The sequence below is a fragment of the Eleginops maclovinus genome, chromosome 14, assembly GCF_036324505.1.
Source record: "Eleginops maclovinus isolate JMC-PN-2008 ecotype Puerto Natales chromosome 14, JC_Emac_rtc_rv5, whole genome shotgun sequence".
NCBI lineage: Eukaryota > Metazoa > Chordata > Actinopteri > Perciformes > Eleginopidae > Eleginops > Eleginops maclovinus.
Genome location: NC_086362.1, coordinates 9,218,770 through 9,231,045, shown reverse-complemented (window position 1 = coordinate 9,231,045; position 12,276 = coordinate 9,218,770). Strand labels below are relative to the sequence as shown.

The 12,276-nt window shown below is 41.4% G+C and overlaps 1 protein-coding gene across 1 annotated transcript in view; it reads left to right on the top strand.

Annotated features, from left to right (window-relative positions):
- pcxb (pyruvate carboxylase b) overlaps nt 1-12,276 on the top strand; it is a 267,351-nt gene that overhangs the window by 82,460 nt on the left and 172,615 nt on the right. Inside the window, 1 exon segment of the mRNA XM_063900646.1 lies at nt 2,476-2,638. Within this exon segment, the coding sequence (XP_063756716.1) occupies nt 2,476-2,638 (163 nt within the window).

Below are 12,276 nucleotides of genomic sequence, written 5' to 3'. Positions count from 1 at the left end.
TCCTGTTTTTGGGTAAACAGGAACTTTCATTTAGGGGACACGATGAAAGCGCCGAGTCCAGAAACAGAGGAAACTACGTGGAGCTTCTTTCTTTTCTTGCTGAGAACAACACAGATTTGCATTACCACCTGCACACAAACAACATGTTTACTGGGACGTCAGGCAAAATACAAAACGACCTGATTTATGCTATTGCTGAAGTGATGGGAGAAGAGATCAAAATGAAGATTAAAAAAGCACCCTTTGTCGCTGTTATGGTGGACGAGACGTCAGATGTGGGTAATGTAGCACAGCTGGCACTTGTCCTGCGTTATGTGACGGACACAGGTGTCAAGGAGCGGTTTGTCAGATAATCTGATTAATTAAGTTAACTGTAAATGCTGATGTATTGATTATAAATGCTTCGGAAATATTAATATAACTCTGTTGTACTTGACTATGTTAAGGTGATGCAACGCCCGGTTATACTGCGTTTCTGTCTAAATGTATAGTTTCTAGAGCCATGGCGTCATAATGATGGTATTAAGAGGTGGAATAATTCAGGTAGGACTGTGTAGGACATCACTGAAGGCCTAGGTGTGAAATGCACGGCCCGCCACTGTCTTACAGAGTTGACAACACTTCATGGTTAAATTTGAGATCTACAATATGCTATTTCACAGTTTTGTTTTCTTGAAAGAAACTCTGGAGCCAGACTGATAATACATTTGAAAAGTAATTTGAGAAAACTCTGCATTCGAACCAAACAGTTTACTTTATTCTCAAACTCTTAAGTCTTGGCGACACTTCCTTTATCTTTATAAAGCCCGTACCCCGTAGAGAGCCGTTTGGACCCCACAACGAATAGCAACTAATCTAAATCTGGAAACAAACTGGTACGCTAATTAAAGTATAAAGTTCTGCAGAATCCTTTCCATAACCGCTGTCGGGGGCATCGCTCAGATCGTGACTCATCTCATTGTGTCCTTTTTAATATTTAAGGACACGCTGTCTAATTTAGAAAAGATACCAACATATTCATGAAGTGAAACAGAAACATGACGCGAGCGCCGGTCCAAGTTATCACGGAAGGGATCAACTCATTCTCCCAACACATTTCACACCAGGCTGATGCATAATTGTCCTTCTGTTTGGCCAGAATGTGGATATCAGCTAATTGAGACATTAAAGAGACGCCAGCCAAGACGGCGTCCAGAATGGCCGCTTGTTTGGGAGCCTTCTGTCTCTCCTCACCCTTAAAGACAGTTTGTGTTTGGCAGCGGGTTGGGCACAGGAACACAGCCATTTAAAACATTTAGTGTCCCCACCCTCTGTGTCTGGGCACTGCTGCATTTAAAATGTGTCCAAAAAAACAATAAAGACAGAATGCTTTCATACATCTTGGCTATGCATTAGACTGTGCGAGGTCAGGAAGCTTAACCCAGCCAGCCTCATTTGAGCTTTACATTTAAATAAATGCATACCAATGAGCCCGGGTTACTTCTCCTGGAAGTAAGAAAATAACTTATCTATGACCCTCTCCCATTTAAATTATTGCTAATATCGGATAATAGCTGAATAAATATAATGCATAATGTACTCCTATGCTGCTGTGTGTGTGTGTGTGTGTGTGTGTGTGTGTGGGGGGGGGGGAATTAATCCTGGGACAAAAATGTATTAGCGATCAGTGCTCATGGAATACTTGCTCTTGTTATATTTGCACTTTTATTTGCTTAGGACTACTCAACACTTTACAGATATTGCAGTTTCAAATTGTACTATTACTACTTTAGGTAAATAAAAGTCCAGGATATGCACCATTTGATCAAACCGAACAATTAACATTTAAATAAAGTACATCAATAAATGAGAGAAAACATTATATATATTTGTTTTTACCATGTGAGGGGAGCTCTATACTTTCCATTTTTATTTCAAAATGAGATTATCAATTGCACCCAAGAGGTTTACACGTTAGTGTTGATGTATTTGCCCCTTCATATTTGCATTGCATCCAATTATTTTTGATTATTTACAAACTGCTTGTGACTGTATTTAATTTCAATGTTATGCCTTGTGTAGACTTGCAATTCAACTGATGCCAAGCTATTACTCTTTAAAAATGACTTGTGGCAATCCTTCCAATCTATAATCACACAGAAGTTTAGTTGTTTAGATGTGTCGCAAATTCTATTTCCTGCTCACTTCCCCAGGGGCCAATGTTCCATCAACATCAAATTGTAATTTGTAATAGTTTCTTTTATTTTAATCTACTTTGTTTGAGCTATTAGGAGGTATTCATGTGGGATTGGTTTACTTGTCATGCACTGGAGATTCAATTGTTTAAAGTGCTGGAAAATATCCTCACCTCCACTGCAGAGCCATAACTTCCCTTCTGATTTTAAACCATGAATAGCTATTCTAGTGTTTTTACACACACTGTTTTCAGGTTTAAATATATTTCTTTTTAAATGTCGTGTCCTCTCTCCCAAACAGTGTGGACCTGGTGCATGCCCAGCTGCATGTGTGTGAGGGCCGCAGCCTGCCTGATCTGTCCCTCAAACAGGATAAGATCAGAGTGAATGGCTGCGCCATCCAGTGCAGAGTGACCACTGAGGACCCGTCCAGAGGCTTCCAGCCCGACACCGGCAGAATCGAGGTAGGTGTCAACTTGGAATGACTTTCAAAGTTCCCTCCAGAGAGCTTCTCTCCCACACACTTTTTGAACATTAAAGCACGGAAACATGTCACAGAACTAAGGCTTTTGTCAGTACTCCCAACGTTAGCAATGACAGCAGTTAGTATTTCACTCAGATGGTGCATTAAATACTTCCAGGCTGAGATGCAGGGTTAACACTGATGGGTAAAATGCCAGTTGCCACACTGGGCTCATGATGGATTATACAACATAGTACGTTCTGCTTAAAAAAATCATCAAAAATGTAGGCAGTTTCAGAAAAGTCCATACGTCATATACTGTATACTTGGCCTATAAAGCAGCATGGCATCACATTAAAGTCTTCGTCGCCACACTAGTCTCTGCAGCATTCATCTGCAGGTGTACCAACACACACACACACACACACACACACACACACACACACACACACACACACACACTGTCCTAATGAGAGCAACAAACTGAACAATGCAAAGGGCTGAGAGTGGATTCTCCTTTACAGCACACTGTTTTCATTCACAACGTCTAAATCAGAAATATCAGCTAGTGTACCTTTACGCTAATAACAGATCATGAAAATGGTGTGTGTGCACATGTGTTGACAGTCACAACTGCAGGGATCAACCTGCACTTGAATAATGGGTATTTCACATTGATCCATATATTAACTTTCAGCCCTGCAATTATAAACTTACATTGCCATGTGAGACCTGTGAGTGGGAGGCTGTGATTTCCCTGTATTTCTGCATGCCTGAGTGTGTGTCTGTGTGTGCATCTTTATCTCTGTCAGAGGGATGTATACTGTGCCTTTAGTGTCCATGTGCATTTGGATGAGAGGACAGGTAATTTCCTCTGAATGTCCACATATGTGATGACGCATGTGTCTCTATAGGAGGGCTCTGTGTATCCATCCACACATCCTGTGTATCACGCCATTTCTCTTTGTGTCCCTATAAATCTGTCTGTCGCTGATGAGGTGTGATCCCCTCGATGCTCTTTGCGGTCATGCCTTTCGCCCTTCACCCTGGACTGTACACTCGCCTCCTCCTCTTCCACCCTATCCCTTTCTATAATGTGTTTCTGTCTGCCTGTCCTTCATCAGCTTGTTTTAAAGCCTTAACGGTGTTGCAAAGTGCTTTGCGAATAATTAAATGGCAATGAAAGCCAGTTTGAATCAATACAAATGGCACCTTAGTTAAAACAAGGTTTAATAGGAACAAAACAGCCATTTTATCAGAATGAAAACAAATCAAACCATGTACTAAAGTTAATGTTCAGAGATAATGGTGATTCTGACCTCAGCCAAGGATAGTGCTTAAAAAGCCTTCTGGCTATGTCTGGCCTCTGTTTGTACCTTACTCTCTGCTGGAGTGTTTTTTAGGAGAATAAAAGTTAATTTAACTCTTTTAAAGGGACAATTTACCCTAAAAACCAAAACATACCTGTTTTTCTTCCTTATAGTGCTATTATCGATCTAAATTGTTGTGATTTTTATAGTGTTGTGAGCACTTTAATGTAGGAGCTATTTTCTCTCCATCATATCACCTGGCAAAAGGCAGTGTTCATATAATCAAGGACAAGAAGATCTCCTGTCGCCTCTCATCTTGAGTATCTGACTTCTGGAAAAGAGACACTGCTGTAGAGTTTTTTTCATATCAACTTTTTCAGAGTGCCATCTAGTTCCATTATATTGGAGAGAAGGCAGACATGTCTATAGCCAACACTCAGCCACTCGCATCACAACATAGATTGAAAAAAGAAACACTGCAGGTAGAGGAAAAATGTGTTTTTATTTGGGTGATACGACAGAGCAGATAAGCTAAATAACAAGGAACATGGTGTGTTTTTCCTACAGTTTTCTTGGGTGTGGTGTCAGAAACATTGATTTACAGCTGCACACCAGCGAGGGGGAGCTGATCAATGATATTATCTGCATGTCAAATTTACTGCAATTGGGGAACTATAATTCTCCCAGAGACCCTCTGGTTTCTTCCTGTTTCTCCCCTTCTTTTCACTTGTCATGGATGCCTTGAATAAAATACTGCCACTGCTGCATGCTGGCTTTTCCACGCTGGCTTTTGACTCCTTGGATGTGATTGAATTTTCCTTGCACCGGTGGCTTTCCAATCAAACAAATCATCGTCTGTAGGTTCTCAGCGGGGAAGTTAATGCTTATGTTGTGCACACAGCATTTATTTCAGTTGAATTTATATCCATTAATGAACCCCCCCGGGGTGTTGGTAGTAGTTAATTAACAGTTTATGTGGCTCAATGATCAGACCAAGCGGTTTATTTTAACATTAGCCTGATAAATCACCACATTCAGGTGAGACCTTTAGTTGTCAATTTAGCTTCTTGAGCTATTCAAATCAGTAGCATACATTTCAGATGCAGGCCCGTAAAACATTTTGTGAACACCCCCCATTATTTGGATTTCACACTTTCAGGCAGCATTGCGGCTCACTGCGAAAATAGCTGCTTGCACTGCATTTCAGAGTGGGGTAACTGTAGAATAGCTTGTGACCTTTCCACTTCAAGGACTTCCTTCCTCATATTTTCATCTGCGATTTTTCCCTCCCACTTATACCACTCATCCTAAAATAATGTACATTCAAGCACCTCGTTTGCCCCCTCTTCACTTATCTCCTTCTCTCTGTCTGCCCCCTTCCTTCCCTCTGTTTCTCTGCCCTCCTACAACATTTATCCACACAGTTGAGCTATAAAGGGATAATCCGACCCTTTTACCATTACCATGCAATATACATGAACCAAACACAATCAACACAGCAAAAGCGTAGATGGAGCAATGCCATGTTTGAGGGACGGATGAATAAATCATGATCCAAGGAATGTGACAAGGTCAGCAGCTGAGTGACATTGAAGGGTGGATGACAGCCGGGGACCGGCCATCACGCGATGGGCTCGTGGTCCCTTGAGTTGCAACTTAGGTCATTTACATTGATTGGTGGAGATTCAATTGTGTAGTCTTTGCTGGATGTTGTCGTTGTATTTCGTCTGTTGTTGCTTTTAACTCCAACTTAAGTGGCGCTGTTGAAGATGCCGTCACTTGCACCACTTTGTGAAGAACCTGAGTCACACGCCGCAGAGAAAAAGGGTTTCCAAATCTGCTCTCCTTTTTCACAGCACTAGAGTATAAAATGCTTTTCCAAAATCCTGAAGACAGTAGGAGAGTTTGGAAATGGGGTGCAGATAGGGGAGAATGGAACCAAGAGAAGAAGGAACACGTTGGGTCTAGAGGCAAAAGACTGATCCAACCTGCTGCACCAGTAATGGCTTCATCCCCTTTTCGTCTTTTGAGACCGAGAAATAATAGACCTTTTTTATCTTGTTCTATTATCATCTTCTAATGGAGCTTTCAGAGCAGGTGAAGGACGTAGGCGAGGAGGGAGACGGGAGTAAACAAGGTGGATTGACCTCGTGCACCGGGAGAAGGAGAGCAGTCTTGAAAACAGCCATCACTCAGCTTTTCTTTAAAGGTCTGACCCACAATTGCAGTCTCGCCACCCCCTGCTGTCGCTCTTTGACTCTCTGCTGCTGTTTTTTTGCCGTGCAGACACTTCTCTGTTCTGGGACTGAATGTTTTTCAGTCTGTCCTCACACTGAAGAGACTAAATGAATCTGACATTTAGGTGGTTAAGAAATAAAAACTGCCCTCACAAATATAGACTGAACCTGCTGCGGACTTCTTTCGAGTTCTGCCATTACTGTTTCTTTATCTCCTTATTCATTTCAATGAGGCTGGAACATTGACATAGCAGGGGGGCCAACACAAAACACAATTTTGAAGTACTTGGTTTTCTAAATTTCTGCTCAGTATTTTGTATCTGATAGGCTTGTAATAGAGTTTTTACATTTTTTCTTGACTGAATTTCATATTCACACCTGTACCTGAACGCATCCCTACCAACACAGCATTGCATTTCAATGTAAAAGTCCAGAGTGCAGTCCTTCAGTCTGCCATAAAATAATTGATATGCTTGTTTGTTAAAAACATTCAATAAAAATGTGCAACCAGAACGATCACAGGTGAATTTTCACAATAAAAAAGTTCGATTTTTAAGATTTTTTTACTCAAAGTACATAAAATCAATGTAAAATAAAAAATGTATGCAAATTAAATAAATGATGCATTAGTCCATCCTATATACAGTGGGGCAAAAAAGTATTTAGTCAGCCACCAATTGTGCAAGTTCTCCCATTTAAAAAGATGAGAGAGGCCTGTCATTTTTATCATAGGTATACCTCAACTATGAGAGACAAAATGAGAAAAAAAAATCCAGGAAATCACATTGTAGGATTTTTAAAGAATTTATTTTCAAATGATTGTGGAAAATAAGTATTTGGTCAATAACAAAAGTTCATCTCAATACTTTGTTATATACCCTTTGTTGGCAATGACAGAGGTCAAACGTTTTCTGTAAGTCTTCACAAGGTTTTCACACACTGTTGCTGGTATTTTGGCCCATTCCTCCATGCAGATCTCCTCTAAAGAAGTGATGTTTTGGGGCTGTCGCTGGGCAACACAGACTTTCAACTCCCTCCAAAGATTTTCTATGGGGTTGAGATCTGGAGACTGGCTAGGCCACTCCAGGACCTTGAAATGCTTCTTACGAAGCCACTCCTTCGTTGCCCTGGCGGTGTGTTTGGGATCATTGTCATGCTGAAAGACCCAGCCACGCTTCATCTTCAGTGCCCTTGCTGATGGAAGGAGGTTTTCACTCAAAATCTCACGATACATGGCCCCATTCATTCTTTCCTTTACACGGATCAGTCGTCCTGGTCCCTTTGCAGAAAAACAGCCCCAAAGCATGATGTTTCCACCCCCATGCTTCACAGTAGGTATGGTGTTCTTTGGATGCAACTCTGCATTCTTTCTCCTCCAAACACGACGTGTTGAGTTTTTACCAAAAAGTTCTATTTTGGTTTCATCTGACCATATGACATTCTCCCAATCCTCTTCTGGATCATCCAAATGCCCTCTAGCAAACTTCAGACCTGGACATGTACTGGCTTAAGCAGGGGGACACGTCTGGAACTGCAGGATTTAAGTCCCTGGCGGCGTAGTGTGTTACTGATGGTAGCCTCTGTCACTTTGGTCCCAGCTCTCTGCAGGTCATTCACTAGGTCCCCCCGTGTGTGTCTGGGATTTTTGCTCACCGTTCTTGTGATCATTTTGACCCCACGGGGTGAGATCTTGCGTGGAGCCCCAGATCGAGGGAGATTAGCAGTGGTCTTGTATGTCTTCCATTTTCTAATAATTGCTCCCACAGTTGATTTCTTCACACCAAGCTGCTTACCTATTGCAGATTCAGTTTTCCCAGCCTGGTGCAGGTCTACAATTTTGTTTCTGGTCTCCTTTGACAGCTCTTTGGTCTTGGCCATAGTAGAGTTTTGAGTATGACTGTTTGAGGTTGTGGACAGGTGTCTTTTATACTGATAACGAGTTCAAAAAGGTGCCATTAATACAGGTAACAAGTGGAGGACAGATGAGCCTCTTAAAGAAGAAGTTACAGGTCTGTGAGAGCCAGAAATCTTGCTTTTTTGTAGGTGACCAAATACTTATTTTACCGAGGAATTTACCAATTAATTCATTAAAAATCCTACAGTGTGATTTTCTGGATTTTTTTTTCTCATTATGTCTCTCATAGTTGAGGTGTACATATGATAAAAATTACAGGCCTCTCTCATCTTTTTAAATGGGAGAACTTGCACAATTGGTGGCTGACTAAATACTTTTTTGCCCCACTGTATATTAAACTAGCTCCATGTAGTTGAAAGAGCGTTTTTTTTTAACCGGCAGCTCTTTGAGTGACTGAAACACCGGAGAAAGATTTTCACATGGTGTAGTCATGTTAAAGCCAACCAATAAGCACGTTTTACATCATTTAAGAGCATACACTTCAACTACAGCCTCAACAGAATGTCCTAATTGCTGAGCTTCACGTTCATCTAATTTTGAAAATGTATTTTACATATTTAAAAAAATGGTGTAAAGCGAGGGGGGACGAGGATGTCACACCAAGAGGGTAGCGGCAGTTCTGTCAACACAATGACAGGAAAGGATGGACCAGGTGCTTTGGGACCAAGCAATCTATTATTCATCTCATCAGATTCAATGTATTGAATATACTGGTCATAATTTCCTCTAATTCGTATTGCAGTGAAACGATCTTCCTCAAAGAGTGGATTGAGATTGCCTTTGAACACATCATCACGACATTATGATGTCATAAGCTCAAAATGATTTTTTTTAATACTAAATATAGCTTCAAAATGTAACGTGATGCAATCTGTTAATGTCATCTGTTAGTGTAGCTGGGCCGCACTTCCCAAAGGATGCTAAGCGCTGCTGATTTAAACACAGATTTGATATCGACAAATGTAGCTTTTTCCCCATTTAACTCTGCATGGGTCCCCCCCAGGCCATGTACTGGTTTCATCTGTATCCTTTCACCGCTCCTGACCGCAGGACTGCTTCTAGTCTCTAATTTTTTATCAACCCTATATGTAGATATTTCTCTCCCCCTCTCTATTAACTCATCCATCCATTGATTTGATTTACAAATTCCCCCCATCCTCTTTCTTTAATCCACCTTTCTCCTTTCTTATTTTTCTTTCTCTTTCTTCAACCCCCAGCCCGTTAGTCCTCCTCTGTCTCCACAAAAAGACATCTAGTAATAAGGCCACATCCTGCTGTTCCCCTCTCGCCTCATCTTCCCATTATCCACCTCCTCTTGTTACTCAGCACCTGTTCCCCTTTTGCCTTCTCTCTGCCCTTCCTCCCCACTGTCATCTACTGTTCCGTCGACTTTTTGAGAAATCCAAAGCAAACCCTTCTTAGGTATTGAAAAAAACAAACCTTACTTTTGCAGTATTTGTAGCCTGGGGGTGGACACCTCACTCCTTATCCTGTCTGATTCCTTATCAGTCTGAATTTGAATACCAGAAAAGGATACAGCTGTCATCCCATAATACATGCAATAAATCAGTCTTCAGATTGTGTCAACTGTTGTTTCTCACATCTGTCTTTCTATTCTACCCCCCTCCGTGCGCGCCGTCCCTAGATGTTTCTTTTATTGGAACACATTTGCATTCATCACTCAATGTTTCAGTCAAACGTTTTACAATGACTTGTGTCTGTGTATGGCTCGGGTGTTTTTTCATCCTCTAAAGAAACAATTTGAAAATAGGTTGAGTCCTAATTAGAGGAAGTGTTTGTCCCACATAATCATAAACACCTTCATCTGCACCCCATAAACAGGCTGCTCCCCACGTCGATTGACAGTCATGATTTGTCGCCGTTATCTTTCTTTTATTCATCGCTGTAAACAAAGCAGTTAGTCGCCTCTGTAATCAGCCGTTCGAGAGCTTAGCTTGTTTGGAGCTTGATAAATTTCAATTCCTGCATACAATAAGAATACAAGTGTAAACCTCTAAATGACTTCCACACACTTTAGTCTGGATGTTTCCCCTCCTAGTGTTGATGAAGACGTGTTCGGGGCATATTTTCAGTAACCCCCTTTCCAGTGTTGATGTGCCTTGTAACCTCCAAGAGTGCACCATTATCTCATTTGTAATGAGCAAGAAATCCAGCTTTTGTGCATCGTGAATATGTCCATAAATGTTGGACGTGGGCAGATAACCTTCTTAAAGGGCTTTTACACGTTAACACATACATGCAGAGTTACTTTTTCGCTCACATTGAGGAAAGCAGGTGTCATATTGCTCTTAAGAGGCCACTGCTACATTATCCAACATTCCCACTACACCAGGGGTGTCCAAACTACGGCCCGGGGCCCAAATGCGGCCCGCCCGCCATATTGAATCGGCCCTCAGCAAATTCTAAAAGTAAAATGGAATATGGGCCACAAATTAAAATGTTGCTTGTCTTATATTGTACTTCTCAAATATATATGTTACAATATATGACACAGTATTCATGTGTTAATAAGCCAATTTCAAATAAATTTAGTCAGTTCAAATTTAAAACATTTTCTAAAAATGCCTAATAACTTATTTCCATAACAAGCTTGAAATGTAACCTTCATATTTACTCTTATTATCAGCAATCTGAGGCTTCTGTTTTAAGGAATGAGCTGCCAACAAAATAAATGAAACCCTAAAGAGAGATGGGATGTAGGCTTTTCTAAGAGCGTATCCAAGTATTGCACATTATTCACCTACATTTGATTTGTTTAGCTAACTTTTAATTGAACTTATGAGGCAATATTCACCTCTATAAGTGGCCCAGCTCTCTGTATATTTTTCTGTATGTGGCCCTCGGTGAAAAAAGTTTGGACACCCCTGCACTACACAGACCAACATCCCCAGTGTGTGGTCCAACTTGTCTGTCTTTGATGGTGTTTTAAACGGCATTTGTTTAGAAGGACTTTTGGTTTTCTACGAGTAAAAATACCTGTGTATGTGCGGACCAGGCCTTGGTTTATGTAAAAAGCCAGTGTGTGTACTAACAAGACCTTCATGGCAACACAGTATCATTTAGTTTCCTTCAGTGTGCACAAAATGAACAAAAGTACTGGTGTGAGCGCACACGAAAACCCGTGACACGTGACGATACATGAAATGAGAAGGCCAGAGGGACACACGCACTTCATGTGCCGCCTTGTTAACTCTAGTTACATCCAGGACCTCTGACCAGGTGTTTGAACAACCAGGATCACACACCTGCAGAAGGGCAAACCACCGGCACTGCAGGTACAGACACACAACCCACCGTACAGGTGGTAATCTCCAAAGAAAGCACCTTTGACCTTGAGGGGTCGTGCATGGAGAGAGCCTCCAACGTGAGCCGACTCACTCCTGATGTGTGTGTACATGGTGCTGGTGTGTGACACAGAGTCACTAAGTAACTGTGTGCTGACTATCCCGCTGCTTTCCTTCACACAATCGCTGGTCAAATCTATTTTTGAGTGCGATAAAACGTCTTCCACTCCCTTGCTTCTCGCTCCCCTCTGCCACTCATCGGCAAGGTAATTATAGGCTCAAATTAGCCCAGCATTTTACGGAGTGACATTTCTATTTCTCTCTTTTTTCTCCATTAGTTCGCCCTCCACTCACTGCTCTGCTCATGCGTTTGGTGGTATTGTCCAATTACTGTCTCGCTTCTTTTTCCCCTCCTCTGCCTCTCCTCTGCCTCTCCTCTGCCTCTCTATCCCTTCACCTCTGTGCGTCATCCCATCATTTATAATCCATCAAAAACAGCCAGACAAAAATCATTAGTAATGATATACAACCTGCTTAGAAATGGTTACTAATAATTTGCAGTCAAACGTTTTAATCACAGATATTTGACGATTGAAAGTGTGTGTTTTTTTTGGCCCCCTGGTTACGCCTTTTTGCAAATAGCGTTGCACCGACGGGTCAATACAGCGAGACTAGACTTTCTTCCTTTGATCCCACTAAGCCACACGAGTCAATGTGCTGAACAATATGATTTTGCTTTCAAAAAAGCAAAGCTAATTGAAACTGTGAGGAAACATGCATCAGTGCACTCTCAGAAATGCTCTGTTACACACTCAATTTTCAGATAAACTGCTTTTGGTTCCAGGTGTCGTGGAGAGAAAAACTAAAACTAT